At 33.1% G+C, this 20,280-nt stretch overlaps 1 protein-coding gene and 1 non-coding gene across 6 annotated transcripts; both read right to left on the bottom strand.

Moving 5' to 3' along the window:
• Positions 1 to 2,112: 2,112 nt before the first annotated feature.
• LOC121218108 (small nucleolar RNA R71) lies at positions 2,113 to 2,219 on the bottom strand. The gene has a single exon (XR_005914371.1). It is a non-coding gene; the product is annotated as a small nucleolar RNA R71 (small nucleolar RNA).
• A 5,932-nt stretch (positions 2,220 to 8,151) lies between these two features.
• LOC107904119 (F-box protein At2g39490) lies at positions 8,152 to 10,581 on the bottom strand. 5 transcript variants are annotated; one of them, XM_016830388.2, is made up of 5 exons: positions 10,404 to 10,532; positions 10,206 to 10,249; positions 9,124 to 10,087; positions 8,696 to 8,860; positions 8,152 to 8,616 (listed from the first exon to the last, which is right to left on the bottom strand). In XM_016830388.2, the coding sequence occupies exons 3-5, from the start codon at positions 10,075 to 10,077 to the stop codon at positions 8,299 to 8,301; spliced, it is 1,437 nt and encodes a 478-aa protein (XP_016685877.2). In that variant the 5' UTR covers positions 10,078 to 10,087; positions 10,206 to 10,249; positions 10,404 to 10,532; the 3' UTR covers positions 8,152 to 8,298. The 5 variants fall into 5 exon arrangements, with proteins under 5 accessions (XP_016685877.2, XP_016685879.2, XP_016685876.2 ...); XM_016830390.2 differs by lacking the exon at positions 10,206 to 10,249 and having other exon boundaries at positions 8,706 to 8,860; positions 10,404 to 10,580; XM_016830387.2 differs by lacking the exon at positions 10,206 to 10,249 and having other exon boundaries at positions 10,404 to 10,579.
• Positions 10,582 to 20,280: the final 9,699 nt, after the last annotated feature.

Here is a 20,280-nt window from a genome sequence, read left to right as displayed (position 1 = left end):
CTTCATTTAGTGGTTCGTCAAAACCCATAATAGCTCACACTAGGCAGTTCGCAAGGTGGTTCGCATGTTTGATGAGCTCACAACTTTGGTTAAGCTCGTAGCTTTCGAAGAGCTTGTATCTCTAGGCGAGCTCGCAAGTTTGGATGAGCTAATAGCTTTGTGATCTGAGTTCGCCATTACATGAATGGCCACTTCGCAACACTTCTAATTGGCCATAATATTGTGAACTCCAATATCGTATCTTAAACTTTCTAACCTCATCTTTCCAAGAGTTTTTGTCAGAATATCATCAAGTTGGTCATCTAAACTGCAATGAACTAGCTTCACTTCATTTGATTGCTCGACTTCTCGTACAAAGTGATATTTTATCTTGAAGTGCTTTGTCTTGCCATGGAAGACAGGGTTATTTGCAATTGCAACAGTAGATTGGTTGTCACAATATATCTCTATTGCTTCCTGATCTACTACAAATTGATTTGGCAAATTAGGCTTTTTTGACGCCCTTTAAGAAGCTTTTTCTCGAGCAAAATAGATTTTTAGCATAGTTTTTCGTTATTTTTTTATTTTTGTTATTAAGGGAAAATGTTTTGTTTTTGTCTATTTTTTTACCCAAATTGGCTAATAGTGCCATTAGGAGGCCTAACATATGTTTGTACTTTTATATTTTTCTCAAGCTTTATTTTCATGGTTGCCTTTTTTTCTATTGTTATGCTTTTTTTTTTTTACTTTAAGCATGTGTATCTAAAACTTTAAGGAGGTTGGTTGATGGGATGTGGGCAAACTAAAACCCTTGGATAAAGGACTAAATCGTAACAAATTGGACTAATCTAAATATAACTTAAAACTTAGGTAGTGACGCCCTAAGAGAATATCAAGATAAAGTGAGATTGGAAGGTAATCTTGTCGCACACACATTCATTAGTCCCAGATTAACCAGTGAGATAAAAGATAAACCAGACCTAATTCGTCTAAGTCAGTAAAATTGAGATCGGAAGATAAAATGGAGCTACTTGGTAATTTACGAGATTTATGTCCCAAGTCCGAGATTGGGTGAACCACATCGAAGTCAACCAACCCCATTAGTATTTGCTAGATAGTCCCTCTAGTTTTACATTTATCAGAATTAGTCCTTAGAGTAGAATATTTAATTTTCTTACAAACTCATCTTGTTATAAATTGTCGTACTATAAAATCGTATTAGTAGCCGCTTAGACTTTATTGTATATGCTAGTTATTGCTCGATCACCTCTTCCTTGGGGTTCGACCCTTTGTAATACTTTGTGTTCCATTGGAATTATAAATATTACAACTGACACTGTATGCTGGCAGTTAAAACTCACTCTTTAAATGATTTTAATAAATTCGTTGTTTTTAACACGCACGCACAAGTTGGGTCAAGTTGTTGGCACCGTTGCCGGGGAAGATGATATAAGATTGAGTAATTTTTAGTGTACAATTTTAGGTAGAGATAAGTAGTCAAAATAGGGTTTGTAGATTCAACCTTATTTTATGTTTTTTTTATTTCATTTCAAAGTTAATTAATTTTCCTCAATTTATTGTGCTTGTAAGAAATGTTGTATGACTCGAACCAATAACAGTGTCTTACCATTTGAGTCGGTATCGGAACGTATCATCACACGTAAGAAGGGCATAACACCCTAGAGACATCCCACTTCCATCAAGAGAGCAACATGTTGAAAATCCATAATGAGAGCTTCAACCACAACCACAACTACCTATGGAGCAAAGAACTTCATGCAACTACGAGATGCCCAACTTAGATACTATTTGAGGTAGCATTAATCTCCAGACGGTTAATACTAATAACTTCAAAATTAAATTGGCCATGATACAAATAATACAGTTGAGCCTTCAATTTTGAGGGTTATGAATAAGGATCCAAATCAACACCGTTAGCGGTTTATAAGCATTTGTGATACTTTCAAATATAATGGGGTATCTGATGATGCTATACGTATTCGGTTATTCCCTTTCTCTCTTATTAATGATGCTTTTATATGGTTAGATTTGCAGTCGGTAGATTCAATAAACACTTGGGACGAGCTAGTGAACAAGTTTTTGGCAAAGTATTTTCCACCAAGCAATACCATGAAACTTCGTATGAATATTACGAATTTTTGACAATTGAAATGAGAGTCATTATATGAGGTATGAGAGTGCTTTAAGTTAATGTTGCGCCATTGTCCATATCATGGTTTACAAGATTGGCTGCAACTTTAAATCTTCTATAATTGACTTGATAGGAACTTACACTCTAGTCTTGATGGAGCATCCATGGGAGAATTCATGGCCAAAACCTACATCGAGGCTTGTCAACTCATCGAGGACATGGCAATGACTCTTACATGCGGCTGGCTGAACGGTTCACATATCGAGCCAAATAAGTGGCAACTAATGCTGTAGGTAGTGAGGATAAGTATCAACAAGTCCTTAAAAGGTTAAATCAATTGGCAATGAATGCAGCCAAGGTGAAAGTCCAAAATCAGCCAAATCTAACCCATTTTAATGCAGGACACGACGATGAGGGCAACTATATAGAGATGAATTATGTAGATAATAGAGGATATAACCTTTACTCCAACATCTATAACTCAGGATGGCTTGATATCCTAACCTTAGGTGGGGATGGAACCAAACGGGACCATCAAACCAAGGGAACCAAAACTTTAACCCTCTAAAACCTAATACATCATACCAACCTTCATTTCCTTTTAGGGCACCAAAAAAAAAACCAACCTATAGTAGTGACCCTTCATTGGCTATTAGGGTGAGTAAAGTAGAAGAAGGTTTGCATGTAGTGCAAGTCGATGTGCGCCAAATCTATGGTCAATTAGACCAAGTTTTGCAGTTGTTACAAAACATACCACTTATCCTACAAATTTCTAACTCAATGTTACTATAATTACTTTGCACCTTCATTTCTCCCACAATTCTATCATCCTCCAGCTTAATTTTTTTTGTTAAATTCTCCATATCCCCCAAACTTGTACTACCATTCCTTTGAACACCTTTTGTAAAGACCCAGTTTCTAGTAATGTCAAAAAATACAGTTTTGGAACCCTATTTCTGTAAACCGAGTCTGTAAATATAAAATAAGAATATTTACGAATTTAATATAAAAATATATTAAAGTTCAGTTAAGTGATTTAATTGAAAAATTGATTAATTAAGGCTTAGGGACTACATTGTCAAAGTCCAATCGCTATAAGTTTTAATTAAGAAAAAGGCTTGGGGACCTAGATAGCAATTATCTAAAAGACTAAAATGATTAATAAACCAACTTTAAATAGATTTTAGTGGACAATGGATGCAAGTAGTTGATAATTAATTAAGTAAAACATGATTAACTTAATTAACTATAATTAATTTAAGATTAAACTAAGTATAAATAGCTCGATAGTGGAAAGAAAGATGAATTTATCATCTTCATCCATCGTTCATCCATAGTAAAAGAACCACACTCCACTTTTGGAGCTTAATCATTCAACAACTAATTCAAGTAAGTTCCTAAGCCATTTTTCTTTAATTTTTATAGATTTATGATCATGTAAGCTTGATTTAGCTAGCCCATGTATCAATTTGTTCAATTTTTGAATTTTTAGCAAGTTACTATTGTTGAGAAATTGATGTATTCAAATTGAAATTGATAGATATTAAACTTAGATTATGAAAAAGACTAAATTGTAAAACTAATAAGCTTGGTTGTTAATTTTGTAACATTAGGGACCAAATTGAATAAATTGAAAACCTATCATGAAATTATGCTATAAATAGAAATCATAGGTTCCCTAATGAAACAATGTGAAATTGGATTTTAATTCAAAGCTATATATAAAAAGATATGCATATCCCGAGTTTAGGGACTAAATTGAATAAAATGAAAAATATGTTTGGCTTTGTATTTGAATGTGAATTGGATGCAATTTGATATTTTATTTTTTTAAATTATTGTATATAGCTAAAGATGACGCCGAGCTATCGAGAGGGAAAGGAAAAAACGAAAGTTGGTGATGAGTGATGCAAAATTTTGATTTGTATTTCTATGATTCGAGATCAATCTAATTATTACCTATTCATAATATTCTGCATAATGTTATATCGAGGTGAGTTGATAATGATTGTATGAAATGATATGATCTATTTGAGATTAAATATTGAGATATTTGACTAAATTGAAGAAAATAGAAAGTAGCATGATTTAATTTATATGTGATATGTGGTATGGAATGAATTGAACATGTTATATGATGATATAAAATTGTGAAATGATGATGAATTGAGATCGATGGAATATGAATTGAATTATATAATGAAATTGGAAAATTGGTTACCCTATTAGATGTTTGGACAAGGTCAAATGTAGTTGGCATATCATAGGGTCAGAATATTAATTAGTAATCATCGTTGTCGGACAACCCGGGGTGGTAGAATGTATATATAGAGTCATTATTTTCGAGAAACTCAAGATGACAGAATAAATCAGATGATTAAAATCATCATTGTCAGGCAACCTACAATTATGGTATGTACATGTTTCAGTGTCATCGTTATTGGGAAATCCAGGGTGATAGATCCATGTATTCGTTCTAAGTTTGTGTCTAGTTAATAGGGTTATAAAAACATGAATTGGCCTATATTTTTGGGTAATTTGAATAAGTACCAATCGGACCTTTTGGAAACAGGAGTCATGTCATGACGTTGACCCATTTAGCTTGCAAGGAAGCCAAGTCAATGAATTATGTCGTAACGAGAAATCCTGAAGTCGCAACGTCAACTCACTATTTTGTAAACTTTACAATTTGATCCTAATTCGACCTCAAGTTAGCAAAAGAGCTTTCATGAGCTCGTATAAGACTACAAATGATGGAAAATCATATTAAGATTGAATCATAGTTTATCCGACAACGAATGTGACATCTCGTAGCTCAGACTTGGTCAGGTATGGGGTGTTACACCATTACTCTGTTCCCATTCCATTTTCAAATTAACTATCACATTTTCAATATGCCACTCACTATCAATCCCTTCCACTCTATCTATTTAGCTCACATCAGTCATTGCTTCATCTAAAGGTAACTCCACAATATAATGACTCATTTTTCTCCTCATTTTCACTGATTCCTACCTTAGTTACTATAAAATTCCTTACCTTTCCCCTTTCATTATTCCAATATTCCCATCACCAAAACTTTCATCATACTCCATTTTTACTCTTCACCTTTTCATCTTCTTATTCTTCGAGACCCTTTCTTTCATCATTCATCCTTATGCCTTCAAACCCTTTCACAACTTCCTTAACTAACCATTGTACTTCCCCTTGCCTATTCCTATTTACTAACTTACAACCAAAATTATTGTTACTTCTCTCCCCCTTTTTAAAACTAAAACAAATATCCCCCTCACACCCATCTTCTACAACTTTCTTCCCTTTATCCCTCACAACAACCTCACCCCTTTATCAATTTCATTAGTATTATATATACTTCTACTACTTTCACTATCACCCTTAAAAAAAATCCTATTCCCTCATTTATAACCATCCAGCTCTTTTTTCCCATACTACATGCCACTCTCCAATCCTCTAATTTCCTCCTTATAATTGAAATATCTATTAACATACCCAAGTATTCCACAATAATAACACAAATTAGACAATCTTTCGTATTTAATCTCAACCCATAATTTCCCTCCCCCTCTTCTAGAAAACCAAAACCCAGTAATAAGAGGCTTATCAATCTCTACCTCTATCTTTATCCTCAAAAAACCCTTCTTATTCCCTTAACTCATGCTAAATCTTTAATTTCAACAACTTTGCCTATAACTCCTCTAATTTTCTTAGCATTCTGCTCCAAAGGAACCTTATGCACCTGAATCCTGAAGCTAATTCTTGAAAAATTCACTTCATCATTTGTCTTTTCTTTATCTCAAACCCTCAAATTTAGAATGTATCCCATAATCGACCAAAGAATATTCAAAATCTCCATTTTTCTCTCATCTTCAAATAGGATTCCATATAGACTTCTCCTTAATTCCCCTACATCCATAATTTTCTTTAACAGGCAGAATTATGAATCACATTTACAATCGCTTTCCTATTTATTACTTTTTTTTACAATTATTTTGACAATCAACATCTATCGAACTCATTTTCTACTCTCCTGGTCCTCCACTTGAAGTTCAATTACAAGATCTATCCCTCCTATTACAAAATTCACTACCCAACTTGAGAGGAAACTAGAGTAAGATACAAAAATAGAAAATGATTCACTGAATCCTTACCTTTTGCCTCCCTGTAAAGGAGTATATCTGTAGATTAAATCTCTTTTAAACGGAAGTTGACTCCAAACCCTAAAAAATAATAAAGGTTCAATTAATAAAGAAAGCTATAGTACAAATGAATTAAAATGAAAGCGCAACTCCTAATCGTAAGGATCAGTCCCCACTGAAGAAAATAATGCAATGTGATAAAAAAAATGAAAACCTATGACTAGATCTCTTAGAGTACGAGAGGAGAAAATTCTTAAAGAGAGAGAAAAAAAATCTCATGACGAGAGAATAAGTATAGAACATTTGACTACTTATAGTATTTGAAAATGATATCGGAATGCCAATACAGATGCATAGCAACATTCGATTGGTGTTATAAACACTTTGTTTATATTATAATTTACAAATTGGGTGGGTGAGGAGATGGAGGGAAAGGTCAAGGAGGTGGCGTGAAATGAAAATTTTAAAAAAAATTATTTAATATTTATTGGACACTTTTAAAATTAGGATGAAATTTATATAATGAGTAAATGTTGGGATTAAATTTTTTTATATAAATATTGAGAGTTAAATTTGTTATTATAAAAATTAAAAATCTACCACTAGTTGACAGAAATGGATAAACAAGAAAAAGTTGAAAATGTGAGTGATAATTTTGTAATTTTTCTTAGTTTGGTGATAAAAAGAAAGGAATTTATCAATAATTAAGTAAGAAATAATGTGGGTTCTTTATAAAAATAATACTAAAAAAATTATTAATTACAAAAACTGGGTTTTTTTTACAGTTTTTTCTGTGCGGCCTAATTAGTTGACGGCACCATCATGGTTTTTAAAATAATTTTTTATTAACGGCACCGAATTGAAATATGATAAACAAAACATTTAGGGACCTAATATGAAACTTTTCCTTTTAGATTGGCTGTTCAAACAAAGAAGCTTAAGGGCGCGCCTTACTGACAACACCAAACTTGACACAATAGATAATTGCTTCGTAAACCCTTTCTTATTTATTATTATTTTTCATTCCCCTTCAACATCACCCTTCTTTTCGTTTCCATAAACAATTCCTTTCAAGGTTCATTTACTACTCCCTCCTTCTTTTTCATTCTCTTCTTCTTTTTTTCTTTTTTTTCCTTTTTTTTTTACTTTTACTTTAAATCATCAAAAAAATGGGGTTTGTTGCTTGTATTCTCTAGTGGTTTTTGATTTTTTTTAAGCACAAATTTATCATTGCTGAGTGGCTTATGGAGTTTGTATTTGTTTTTCTTTCATGTGCAGAGCAATAGGAATTTTGGGGTTTCTTGTACTTGTTCAAGTCGTCAACTTTGTTGATGGTTTTCCATCATAGTCATCATCCCCATTGTGGATCTCATGGACCATGGATCAATGCTCATGCCACTTTTTATGGAGGTTCAATTTTCCTTTGAGGACCTTAAAAAGAAAATAATAAATAAGGAAGAGTTTATGAACTAATTACCCCCTATATTACGTTTGATATTAGCCAAACCTTTAAGCCTTCTTGTTTTTCAACGGCAATCTAAAAAAAGTAAAGTTTGATATATCCGTAAATATTACATTTCAGTTTGATATATCCGTAAAAAATTATAATAGTGTTGTCAATTAACTAGGGGACACTGATAGTAAAACATAATTTATTTTCATAATTAATCTATTTTTCATACTATTTTTATAATTAATTAATTTTTTAATATTATTTTTATAAAAAACCCAAATAATTTAGTTTATCTAAGATATTAAAATGTTAAAAATATTTTTATAATAAAATTTAAATAAACAGAAAATTAAATTAAACTAAATCGATGGACCTGATACAATATAGCCGAAACTGTTGAACCGAATGGGTAAAAAAATCACGACCTTTTACTGCAAAAACAACTCAATTTCCAACCATAGTTCAGAAAAAAAAATTCCAACAGAAACCAAAGCCAATCATTTCCTCATCACTATTCATGAGTTACAGAACTGAAATTGGCTATTCTTGACAGGAAATTAAAGCTTCATGTGAACATGATCCAGAAACTTTTCATCAATATTTTTAACCATTTTAAACTTGTAAGGATACTTCCCTTTTTTCTCCAACTTGGCTATTTTCACCAGATGTTTCAAACATTTCCCTTTTGATTTTGATATAATAACTGGATTATTTTCTCCGAATAAAGGTACCAGTCGTCTGGCAATGAAATTCTCTTTCTCTTCATCTGCAAATCCTTCTAGTTTCACAACTTTGAGATCATAGAGCTTATCAGGAACAGTGACTAAAGCAGAGAATTTTCCAGCGCTGGGCAGGTTATAGCTTTTTGGATCAAGCTGCAAGTAAAACTTACTGTAACATTGCTATTTATACAATAAGATATGCAAAGTGCGTTAAGAAAATGGTAAAACTTACTGTAACATACAGTCTTTCTAACTTAGGACACAACTTCAGGAAGCAAAGCAAGGCATTGATTGATTCTCTTTCCGTTGAGCAATCAATCCACCAAAGCTCTTTTAATTGGCTCAAATAACATTCAGGGTGTCTACTTGAGAAGGGTAACTTCTTGCATATCGATGTCTAAACAAATCACAACAATATCACCAATCAAAGATTGAGTTATGAAGGTTAGCAAGGATGTTGGTTGACTTTTCAATTTGCTTAAAGGACTATATTTTTAAATATGAATATACACAAGGACATGATATTTTAAGGATCCTTCAAAACACGCACACACACACACAAAAAAAAAAAAAAAAAACCCAAAAGAGTGAACACCCATCTAAAACACATATCCCATACAAATACTCAAGTTCAAACATTATATGAACTAATGAACATACCTCGTAAAACCATCTGCATATTGTTAGAGATTTGACATTCTTAATGCTTCTCAAAATTGAGTTGAAGCATGTATACTTGCTGGTGCAGCCCCAATGATTTCTTTTACAGAGACCATAATGATGACGGAAAAAGGAAGTCTCAGTCTCAAAGTCCCATGTCCACTGCGTTAGAGAACCTTGTCTGATATCAACCATGACATCTTCCAAGAAGAACCAACAGTCGCCCCAAAAAGCACTGTTGTCTCTAAACTGAAAAGACACTAACTTGCCTCTATATCTGAAAGATTTTAAATTGGAACCTTCAAAACTGAGAGATTGTAAATGGGGGCAATCGAGGACCACTAATTTACGAAGCGCTTTGGCCTCTTTTATCTGTAAAGATTGTAATCCATTGCATTTGGCGATAGTCAAGCTTCTGAGAAATGGCAAATTTGGCAACAAAGACGAAACGGCCACATTAGAAAGGTGGCTTACTGATATGAGATGCAAAGATTTTACTTTCGTTGTGTTTGAAGATGGTTGTTGGGTTTGCAAGGAGTGATTTTCCTCAAGCAGCCACCAATAAGCGTTAGGCGGTGCAAGGTCCAGCTTCAAAAGCAAATCAAATGGCCTTGGAAATTCTGGTTTACTAGCTGAGAAATCAAGTTTAAGTGAACCATTGCTGGAAATGCTAGAAACTAAGATGCCTCTTCCATGACCCAACTCAAATATGAAACCCCACTTATTTCTAGGCCTATAGTGTGTGTCAAAATCATCAAGAAAGCTTTTTATGGCTTCAATAGCAGCTTCCATTGTTACTACATCATGGACTGGTTCCAACAAAGCCTCTTTCCAGAGGTGTTTCCAGTGAGTTGAAAGGAAAGAAGTTAGGACAGCGGATTGAACAGGGAGGAACAAAATGATTTGGTGAAGGATGTTATCAGGTAAATGACTGATGAAATCATTCGGGTCCATACTATTATTACTGTTCCAAAGAAAAAGAAAACACAACATTTGATCATATCAAAACTCAAAAGTTGTGTGATCATAACAAATAACAAAACCCAAAGTAAAAGTATATATAAAAGTTCTCACTTAGCTACCTTTTCGGGATATTGACATGTTTGTACGATTTCTCTTGATCATGCTTCCATATATAGATAAATGATGAAATAATTTGGCGAAAACATTATCAGTTAGACTACTCATATCCGAATACCTCATCCAATACAAGGAGACTGAACTAAAATACTGATAATTTAGAAGAAAATGGTAATTAGTTAAGACTTAAGAGTTGTTACCTGGAAGCTGAAGTGTTTCTCGGGTTATCATCATCTAGATCATGCCTCTGTTTGTCTTGGTTATTTTTCTTGCTCCTTCCCTTCTTCCCCATTTTTCATCAATATCTAGGCGAATTGACTTTGAAATTTCTCGCAAAAGGGGGCTTGGAAGTCTTTTTTTGATGTAATGGAGACTTTGGTAGCCATTTAAAATTAAAATTAAAAATAAATTGATTTAGATCTCTTTTTACTTCTGTTAAATTATCGTTTTTATAGGTTTGACTCCTGTACTTTTTTTTTCTATATCATATTACCTCATTCATATTTCTCCTTAAAAAATCTCCCCATCCAATCAAATAATGTCACGTGTAAAAATTTAAAATTTCCTAAAAATATAAAAATTTTCATAAAAATACAAAAAAAAAGGAAAATCTTAAAATTTTCACAAGACCATAAAATTTTTAAATAAATCATAAAATTCTAAATTCTTTTAAAAAACTAAAAATTCCAAACAAAAAGTTTTTAAATATTTATGAAAATTTTTAATTTGTTTTTAAAGTTTCACATACTTATAAATTTTTATTTTTTTATAATTTTCAAAATAGATTATGATTTTTTTTAGTTTTTATAATTTTCCATTTTATGATTTTGTTGGATTTTAATGATTTAAAAAAAAAATCATATTTTCTAAAAACTTGTAAGTATTTTTTTTTTCACTTTTTTTGTGATAACAATTTTTTTGTCGAAAATTAAAATTTGGGTAACAAGGATTATAGAATAAAAGTATAAGAGCTAAATTGATAAAAAAAAAGTACAAAGGCCAAATCAGGTATTAAGCTTTTTAAATTTTATAGTCAAAGGAAGTTTATGATAATTAGATAAATATAATCCGAAAGTAACCTAGATTATGGTTCAATTTATGATAATTAAATTAATATAATCCTAAAGTAAACTAAATTACGGTTTGACCATAATGTGGGTGAAAATATTCATATAATAAATTCATAAAAAATCTTATAAAAATAAAATGTAGATGTTGAAATGGTAAATTGGAGATGACAAAGAGCATGATGTCTTGTGTTTAAATATCATAATTTTCATTAAGTGTCACTACACCAGAACAGGTTTTTAGCGGCGCTTTTTAACGCCACTAAAGCAATTTGCGGCGCTTGAAGAAGCGCCACAAAAAATGCCGCTAACGACAACGTCGCTTACAGAAAAAAACGCCGTTAAAGAACATGATCTTTAGCGGCGCTAAGAAAATAAACGCCGCTAAAGATCATGTTCTTTAGCGGCGCTTTGGTAGAAAACGCCGCTAAAAGTAATGTTCTATAGCGGCGCTTGTTCAAAAACGCCGCTAATAGTAGTGTTATTTAGCGGCGCTTATTTCACAAACGCCACTATTTGATATGACTTTTAGCGGCACTTTTTTAAAAAACGCCACTAATTTTAGGATTTTTTTAAAATAAAATTTTCTGTTTTTTTCAGCCCTCCTGCAACAACAAATCAAAAGCAACCAGATCTAAACTAACCAAAAACAATAAATTTATATAATATAATGACTAAAATAATATTAATTGATATAAATAAAAGTGAATTCATAATTTTCTTTAAAAAAACGTTTAAAGTTAAAATAATAAAAATATTTATGCAATATATATTATGACGGCGGAAGTTGCGACTGCTGAAACATCTTCATCATAGTCTGAAGCTGCTGTTGAAGTTCGTCGTACTTTTTTCTCTGCTCTGCTTCTCTCGATGCCGCTTCTTTTTGAAGTCGTAGCTGTAGTTCTTCATATTTCTTTTGAACCTCTGCTTCTCTCGCTGCTTCTCTCGCTGTGGCCTCTGCTTCTCTCGCTGTAGCATCTGCTTCCCTTGTTGCCGCCTCTGCTTTAAGTTGTTGCTGAAGTTTTTCATATTTCCTTTGAACCTCAGATGTGGTCGCTTGCATCTGAGCCATCTGGTCTTTTAACCTCTGAACTTCAGGTTGAGATTGACTCCCCGAAGCCATGTATTGGTGCGAGCTGGATCCAAAATATTGGGTTGGGCTGAAAAAAGATCCTTGAAATCGAAGCCGACCATACTTTTCAGGACCCAAAACTTCAGCAATAATCCGGTTATCAATGTCTTCAAGATGAACAGAACTATCACTAGAAGTAATCTCTTCGTACTCCGTCTTTTTTTTCCTAATAAATAAATCACATAGTTAGGAACGCAATATATATTAAAAAAACAAATGCAATATAACAATAGTCGCATTACAAGCAATGAATTAAAACATTAGAAAATAAACATTATAAATAACTAAAATAAGTCAAATCGTGTTAAGTAAACGTACCATAATTTCACCAGCTTCAGGAGTCATAGCAGATCCATCTTTCTTCTTATGTGTAATTTCAAAAAGTTGAAGGCGTCCAACTTTTTGACCGGACGACTGTTCCTACAATATAGTAGTAAAAATATTATTTAATAGAAAGTTATACATATTTGAGAATATTAAAAAATTAAAAATACCTCCGCCTCAGCTACACATGCAAAACTTCTCGACCCGGCTGTGTGAGTGAATTTTTGTTGCTACCGGCTACTTTTTCCAACTCGTTCACGATCCTACGTTATAAAATTTTTAGAACGTAAATAGTAAATACTATAAACCAAAATAATTACAATAGTTTGGAAGTACGTCGTACCTCGCGTTTCTGAGAATGCCAAAATCTAACCGCATCTTCCCATTGGTACCTCAACATACCCGGCGGGACATTTTGCAATTTCTCATCGAAGGTTGTTTTTGTCTTATAATAAATTTTCTTCAAAGTACTTTTATTGTCTCTCCATCTTTTTCCCAATGCCTTCTTTACATAAGCATCCGAGACCTCTAAAGCAAACCTCCCCTACAAAAAACACAAGTTAATAAAGTAAATATAAACGAAACTATTTCCCAAGCATTACAGATGGCATTAACATTTTGTTACCTTAATATTATCGAGGGCTTGGTTTTTGTTGCTATCGGGCATTTGACGCCTTGACTCGTAGTTGATAGGCAACATATTCGCATTTCGTGCTAAAATGCCCATGTATCCTGCTAAAAGTCGAGCTTCTGATCCAACAGGCTGACCAAAATTGTTTCTGCATACCTTGACACACTCGACTGGATCTAACTCGTACAACTCTCTAAGTAGCGTACGTCCTCGACCTCTGCGCGTCCCACCATTTTCAGCTACAAATGGTATATTATAATATAAGAATTTGAAAAATAAATTAATTATAAGTCAACACGCATGTAAATTAAATGTAAAATTACTTTGAACTTCCGTAGGATCCTCAGGTGTAATCGGAACATTCGAAGATCCAATTGCCGTCTGTTGTTCAGTACTATTTGTTTCTGTCGAGTTTGGATCATTTTGAACAATGCTTTCCCTTACATTTTTTCTTCTAGGCATTTTATCTGCAATACACATAAAATGTAAGTAAACTTAATAACTAATTGCAACAATAACAACACATATAAAATAGTTGAAATATATAATAAGACTAAGATTTAAATTATGATATTACATATAATTAAACAATCGTAAAATCTTACTACATCATTATTCGTAAATATCTTCATCCGTATCCTGACGAACCCATTGAAATTGTGCACTAGTACTAGGGATATTATCGTTTAAGTTTTGTTCTGGAAATGGCAAAGTTTCTGATCTGTTGTCGATGTTATCTCTACTTCCACTGCCCATGTCAAACAAGTCTCTAGGGATGTTACGGAGTACAACATACCAACCCTCATCAGTTGGATCTTTTGAGTAAAAAACTTGTTTGACTTGACTTGAGAATACATACGGCTCATCTATCAGTTGTTGTCCTGTGTGAATCAATCGGTCAAAGTTCACCATTGTAAAACCAAATTGATCTTGCTTGATTCCACGAGCTGTATTAACATCGGCCCAATCACCTCGAAATAAGACAACTTTCCATTTGCCGTAGTAATCCACCTCAATTATGTCAGTAAGATGTCCGAAATATTCCACATTTCCCTCGACAGGATTATTGTCCCTAGCACTAGCATAACTTGTAATTGCAGAATTAACAACTATTCTACAATTTTGCGTTCTCCTCAACCTCTCGCGATATTTTGTATGAAATCTGAATCCGTTGATGAGGAACGCACTATATCTTTTAACCACTCGATTTGGACCTTGAGAGACCAATTTAACTTCGTTGTTTACGCTCTTCCCACTCCAAACCTATTGAATGGAAAGTAAACTGAGTAATTAAAAATGTTATGAGAAAGCATTATAATTTGTAAGCGGAAGCTCCAACTGCATACCGTTTGGCTTAACCATTCATAAAAAGATTCTGTAAACAACTTATTGATATCTCGATGTTGTGTTCTTCGGGAGCGCGAACGAGATCTCAATATTTGTTTGTACTGACTATGTTAAAAAAATGTGATCTTTGTTAGAAGATAAACAATATTTAGTTTGATAAATATTTATAAAATTTTTAGAACTTACTTCCGTAAAGGTTCCAATGATTCGTGGTGAAACAAAACATATCGATATGCTTGTACCCACGATAAATGATCTAATTATGCAATTTCAACTTTACCGATTGGTTCTCCAAAACTTTGGAACAAATAAGTATCGGCTAAGTTATAGTCCGCGAGTCCAGCATTCCTATTTGGTCTGTTCAACCTTGTTTCGACATCTTCTAAATATCTTGAGCAGAAGGTCATACATTCCTCTGCCAAGTAGCCTTCAGCAATCGATCCTTCTGGATATCGCTTGTTGCGGCAGTAAGACTTTAATTTGGATAGGAACCTAAACACAATATACAACATTATCAAAAGTTGTAACTAAAGACATAGAGGTGAATGAAGGAAAATTTTAAAAATACTTCTTTAACACCTTTCTATGGGATACATCCATCGATAGAAAACGGGTCCGCCAAGAATTGCTTCGTGCGGGAGATGAATTATCAAGTGAACCATAATGGTGAAGAAGAAAGGTGATAAGATTTTCTCCATGTTGCATAAAGTCAAAGCGGCTCGATCCTGTACCTTCTTAAGTTTTTGAATATCCAAAACTTTGCCACAAATAGCTTTCATTATGTTGGATAGTTCAATGATACAAGACGTCACCTTCTTGGACATACAACATCGTAGAGCAATTGGCATTAAATCTTGCATCAAGATGTGATAGTAATGTGATTTTAGCGAATATAATCTTCGATCTTTAACACGAACACATCGAGATATATTTGATGCATACGCATCTGGAACCTTTATATCCTTCAACACCATGCAAAACAGTTCTTTCTCCGTCTTAGACATTGAGAAAATAGAAGGCGGCAACCGATATTTCCCATTCGGAAGTGGATTGGGATGAAGATCAGGCCGAATTCCCATTTGGACTAAATCAAGTCGACTCTGAAGATTGTCTTTTGATTTTCCGTCGACGTTCAAAATTGTACCCACAATGTTCTCGCAGACATTTTTCTCAATGTGCATAACATCAAGATTGTGTCGTAAAAGGTGATGCTCCCAATAAGGCAACTCAAAAAAATACTTCTTTTTTTCCACAATTCCGCCTCATTAGGATCGTCCTCTTCGTCGGAGCTTTCGTCCCTTTCATCATTTGATCTTCTGTTTCTCTGCATGTTTGGCAGTTGGTTCATCTTCCCATAAATGAAATTCATATCTTCCAACATGAACAAGATTTCAGAGCCACTGGTCTGGGAAGGAGCTTTTCTGAACTCTTCAGTGCCGTCAAATACAGAACTCTGAAATCTAAATCTATGATTTTTCGGTAACCACCGACGATGCCCCATGTAAGAAAACTTCTTCCCATTGTACAACCATTGCGAACATGTTTGTGCAGCACAACAAGGACACGCATAACGACCCTTGGCACTCCAACCGGATAAATTGGCATAACCGAGAAAGTCATTAATGGTCCATATTAAAGTCGCACGTAAATTAAAGTTCTCCTTTCTCACCACATCGTATGTCTCGACACTAGCCCATAATTGTTTTAACTCTTCAATAAGTGGCTGTAAATAAATGTCGATATCATTCCCGGGCCCTTTCTCACCAGGGATAATCATAGATAAGATAAGGGAAGATTGTTTCATGCAAATCCACGGAGGCAGATTATAAGGAACAAGCACTACTGGCCAAGTACTGTACGCAATGCTCATGATCTTGAAAGGATTAAATCCATCAGATGCTAGCCCAAGTCTCACACTCCTAGGATCGCTTGCAAAGCCTGGAAAGTTATTGTCAAATGATTTCCAAGCCAAAGAATCTGCCGGATGCCTTAATAATCCATCATCGGTTTGTCCATCATGGTGCCACGTCATTGAATCTGCTGTCTTGGACGACATGAATAGTCTTTGAAACCTTAGTATCAGGGGAAAATATCACAAAATCTTGACTGGCTTCTTTCTCGATTGTGCACCATTTTCATCGTCCTTCCCATCTTCTGTGTTTTTACTAATCCATCGGGATTGGCCGCATACATGACAGCACTGTTGGTCATTTCGATCGCCCCAATACAACATACAGTCATTTGGGCAACTATGGATTTTGTTGTACCCAAGGCCTAAATTTTTTATCAGTTTTTTCATATCTTTGCATGACTGAGGGATTTTTACAAACGGAAACATTTCTCTTAAAAACTCTAACAGCATTGTCAACGAGTTTCCGGTCCACCCTCCCAAACATTTTAACTAAAAAAGACGAACAGAGAAAGACATTTTTGAAAATTTTGATCCCTCATACAGTTCTTCGTTCATGTCATTAAGTAGCGCGTAGAACTTCGCCGCTTCTTCATTCGGCTCTTCATGAGGTACACTACTTCCCGGTTCGGTAAAAGCATTTCTCCCAATATTACAATCATCAGAAGCCACAAAGTTCGCTGGGAACAACTGGACACCATGATTGTGCATATTAAATGCATCCCACAACATACCTTCCATGTCATCCCCTCTATCAGACTGATAGTAAGCAGGACCAGAGCAAGATACATCCATCGTTGAAGAGGAAGTACCAAGCGGGCATTCTCCATGAAATAACCATTGTTTATAACCCCGAACAAACCCATCAACAATTAGATGCTCGTATACAACCTCACGATAATGCCAGTTTATGTTGACACACTTCTTACACGGGCAAAGAATCATGTTCTCCTGGCTTGCATATTGAAATGCAAAATTTAGAAAACTCTGCACTCCATTTCGATAACCGTCGCTAACTCTTGACAAATTCATCCAAGAACGGTCCATTTCTTAATTCTTGAAGTCTGACATTGACAATAAATTGCACGGGTTTAGGATTTAGGAATAAGTTATGTATTATGTAAGTTATGTAAGTTATGTAAGTTGTGTAAGTTGTGTAAGTTGTGTATTATGAAACTTATGTAAGTTATGTCTTATGTAAGTTATGTATTATTATGTAGAGTATGTATTATTATGTAAGTTATTATGTAAGTTACACTATGTTTTTAACCTTATTGTGTATTATGTAACTTATTTAATTTATGTAGGGTATGCATTATTATGTAAGTTATTATGTAAGTTATGTAAGTTTTTGTTTTTGTGTATTATGTAACTTATTTAATTTATGTACAGTATGTATTATTATGTAAGTAGGGATGTAGGATATTATGTAAGTTATGTAAGTTTTTGTTTTTGTGTATTATGTAACTTATTTAATTTATTTATGGTATGTATTATTATGTAAGTTATGTAAGTTTTTGTTTTTGTGTATTATGTAACTTATTTAATTTATGTATGTTATGTATTATTATGTATTATTATGTAAGTTATTATGTAGGTTATTATGTAAGTCATTATGTTGGTTATGTAAGTTGTGATATGATTACTAATTATGTATGTAAGTTATGATATGATTGCTAAATTTAAGTTATATAAGTTATGTATTATATGTAAGTTATGTATTATAAATTTAAATTACGTAAGTTATGAATTATGTAAGATATGTAAATTACGTAAGTTATGAAATTTGAACTTTAAAAAAAAATTAATATTTAAAAATATTCGTGATTCAAATAAAATAAAATATTTAAAAAAATTCGTGATTAAAATAAAATAAAATATTTAAAATATAACTTTAAATACAATTTATTTAATTAGGTAAGTTAAAAATAAAACAAAATATATTTTTCGTGATTAAAATAGCATAAAATTAAAATAAAAAGATAATGAAAAAGGAAAACATATAAATATTTGTATAGTTTGGACCAATTTATTTATCTATGTTAATATTATTTACACATTTCAAATGGGATTTTGGAAATGAATTACTTGAGAAATGGAAGAAGATTTAATTATTTATTAATGAAAGTTAAATGTGAGAAGAAAGTAGATTCAAAAAGGATACTTTCAATTTTATCTAATTATGTAATTTACGAGCTGTATTATATTTGGGTCCTTAGAATCCTATGCAGTAACTTATGCTGTAATTAACGGCAATGGTGATGGCAGGACACATGAGAACATATTTAGATTCCTTTAGATAAAGTATCATCAATTAGTCTCTAAACATTAATATACCGTATTTGATTTGTGAAGGACCAAAATAATTTAATACCAAAACATGGCAAACTGGATGCCAGATTATAGCAGAAAATATAAGGCAGAAAACTAGATGGCAATTTTAAGTAAGTAAAATCATCCAATATTTAAAAGGAAAACCAGCAAAAAAATGTATACAAAATCGGAGCCCCAAAAGACCAAATTTTCGATACCAACCTGCAAATACATAATCAGCCCATTCACATTTTTATACCACATTTCTGGCCAAATATGTTCTTAACAAATTTCAATTGTAAACAATACTACTTTATTCATAACTGTACAAATACCATACATCATTACCATTCAATACAAAGGCTCATTTCATAGTAATCCATTCACAACATTTACCATATGTAAATACTCAAACAAATCTTAACATGACAACATTTTCAAGCAATTCAAATCTCATGACATACTCAATTTCATGATCTATTAATTTCGGCAATTCTAAATTACCAATTTTAGCTTCAATTTCTGTATCTTATCACACATTATACTAAAAATTTATTTAACCTAAGTACATGTAATAATTTAATAAAAATAAAATAGATTAAATCCAGGCTCTGTTGCTAGATACTTCATGTTTTTGCATACTTTAAGATTTCTACAATTTATGACATCGATAGAAAACAGTAACAGACCAGTATGCCTAAAAAATGCAGAAAAACAGTAACATATCGACAGACAACAACAATGGTGTGTGAAACGTTGCCTAAAACCAGTTAAATGAAATGAAATGAAGACACCCACTGAAACCATTTCGAGAAAAACAATTTCAAACATAAAGAAAATCAGTGTACCTGCAGGACGATGAGGAAAACCACTGTCAACGGCGAAATGAAATAAACCTAAAAATTATCACTGAAACAACATAACATCAGTTGCATACCCAATAATGAAACCATTCCCAAATAGAAGTAAAACCAAACAAGTATAGTACCTGTAGGACGATGAACTGAACGAACGAAAACCCTATACAGATCAGAGAAGAGAAATTTTTTAAAGTAAGGAACATCAAAATAAATTTGACGAATAAAAAACAAAATAAATTTAATAAACAAGTCAAAACCCAAAGATTACATACGCAGAATCGGAACAAAATCGAACCTTTGAAGGCCTATTGTGCGACGTTCATCTTTTCTAGAAGGAGGAAGGAGGCGATTTAGGGATTTCGAATTTCAAGAAATTTGGCAAGAAGGAGGAGATTTACGGATTTGGGAATTCAAGAAATTGGGCAAGAAGGACGCAAGAATTTCACAGAGAGAAGGCGATTTAGGGATTTGGGGGCGACGAATTTGGGGCTGGG

The sequence above is a fragment of the Gossypium hirsutum genome, chromosome D05 (assembly GCF_007990345.1).
Source record: "Gossypium hirsutum isolate 1008001.06 chromosome D05, Gossypium_hirsutum_v2.1, whole genome shotgun sequence".
NCBI lineage: Eukaryota > Viridiplantae > Streptophyta > Magnoliopsida > Malvales > Malvaceae > Gossypium > Gossypium hirsutum.
This window is presented reverse-complemented; position numbering and strand designations above follow the sequence as displayed.

Coding starts and splice junctions, on each gene's coding strand:
- LOC107904119 (XM_016830387.2), bottom strand. CDS start 10,495: ATGGGGAAGAAGGGAAGGAGCAAGAAAAATAACCAAGACAAACAGAGG. Junction 8,861..9,123: donor TATGCAGATGGTTTTACGAG/GTATGTTCATTA, acceptor TGATTTGTTTAG/ACATCGATATGCAAGAAGTT. Junction 8,617..8,695: donor TAGAAAGACTGTATGTTACA/GTAAGTTTTACC, acceptor TTTTACTTGCAG/CTTGATCCAAAAAGCTATAA.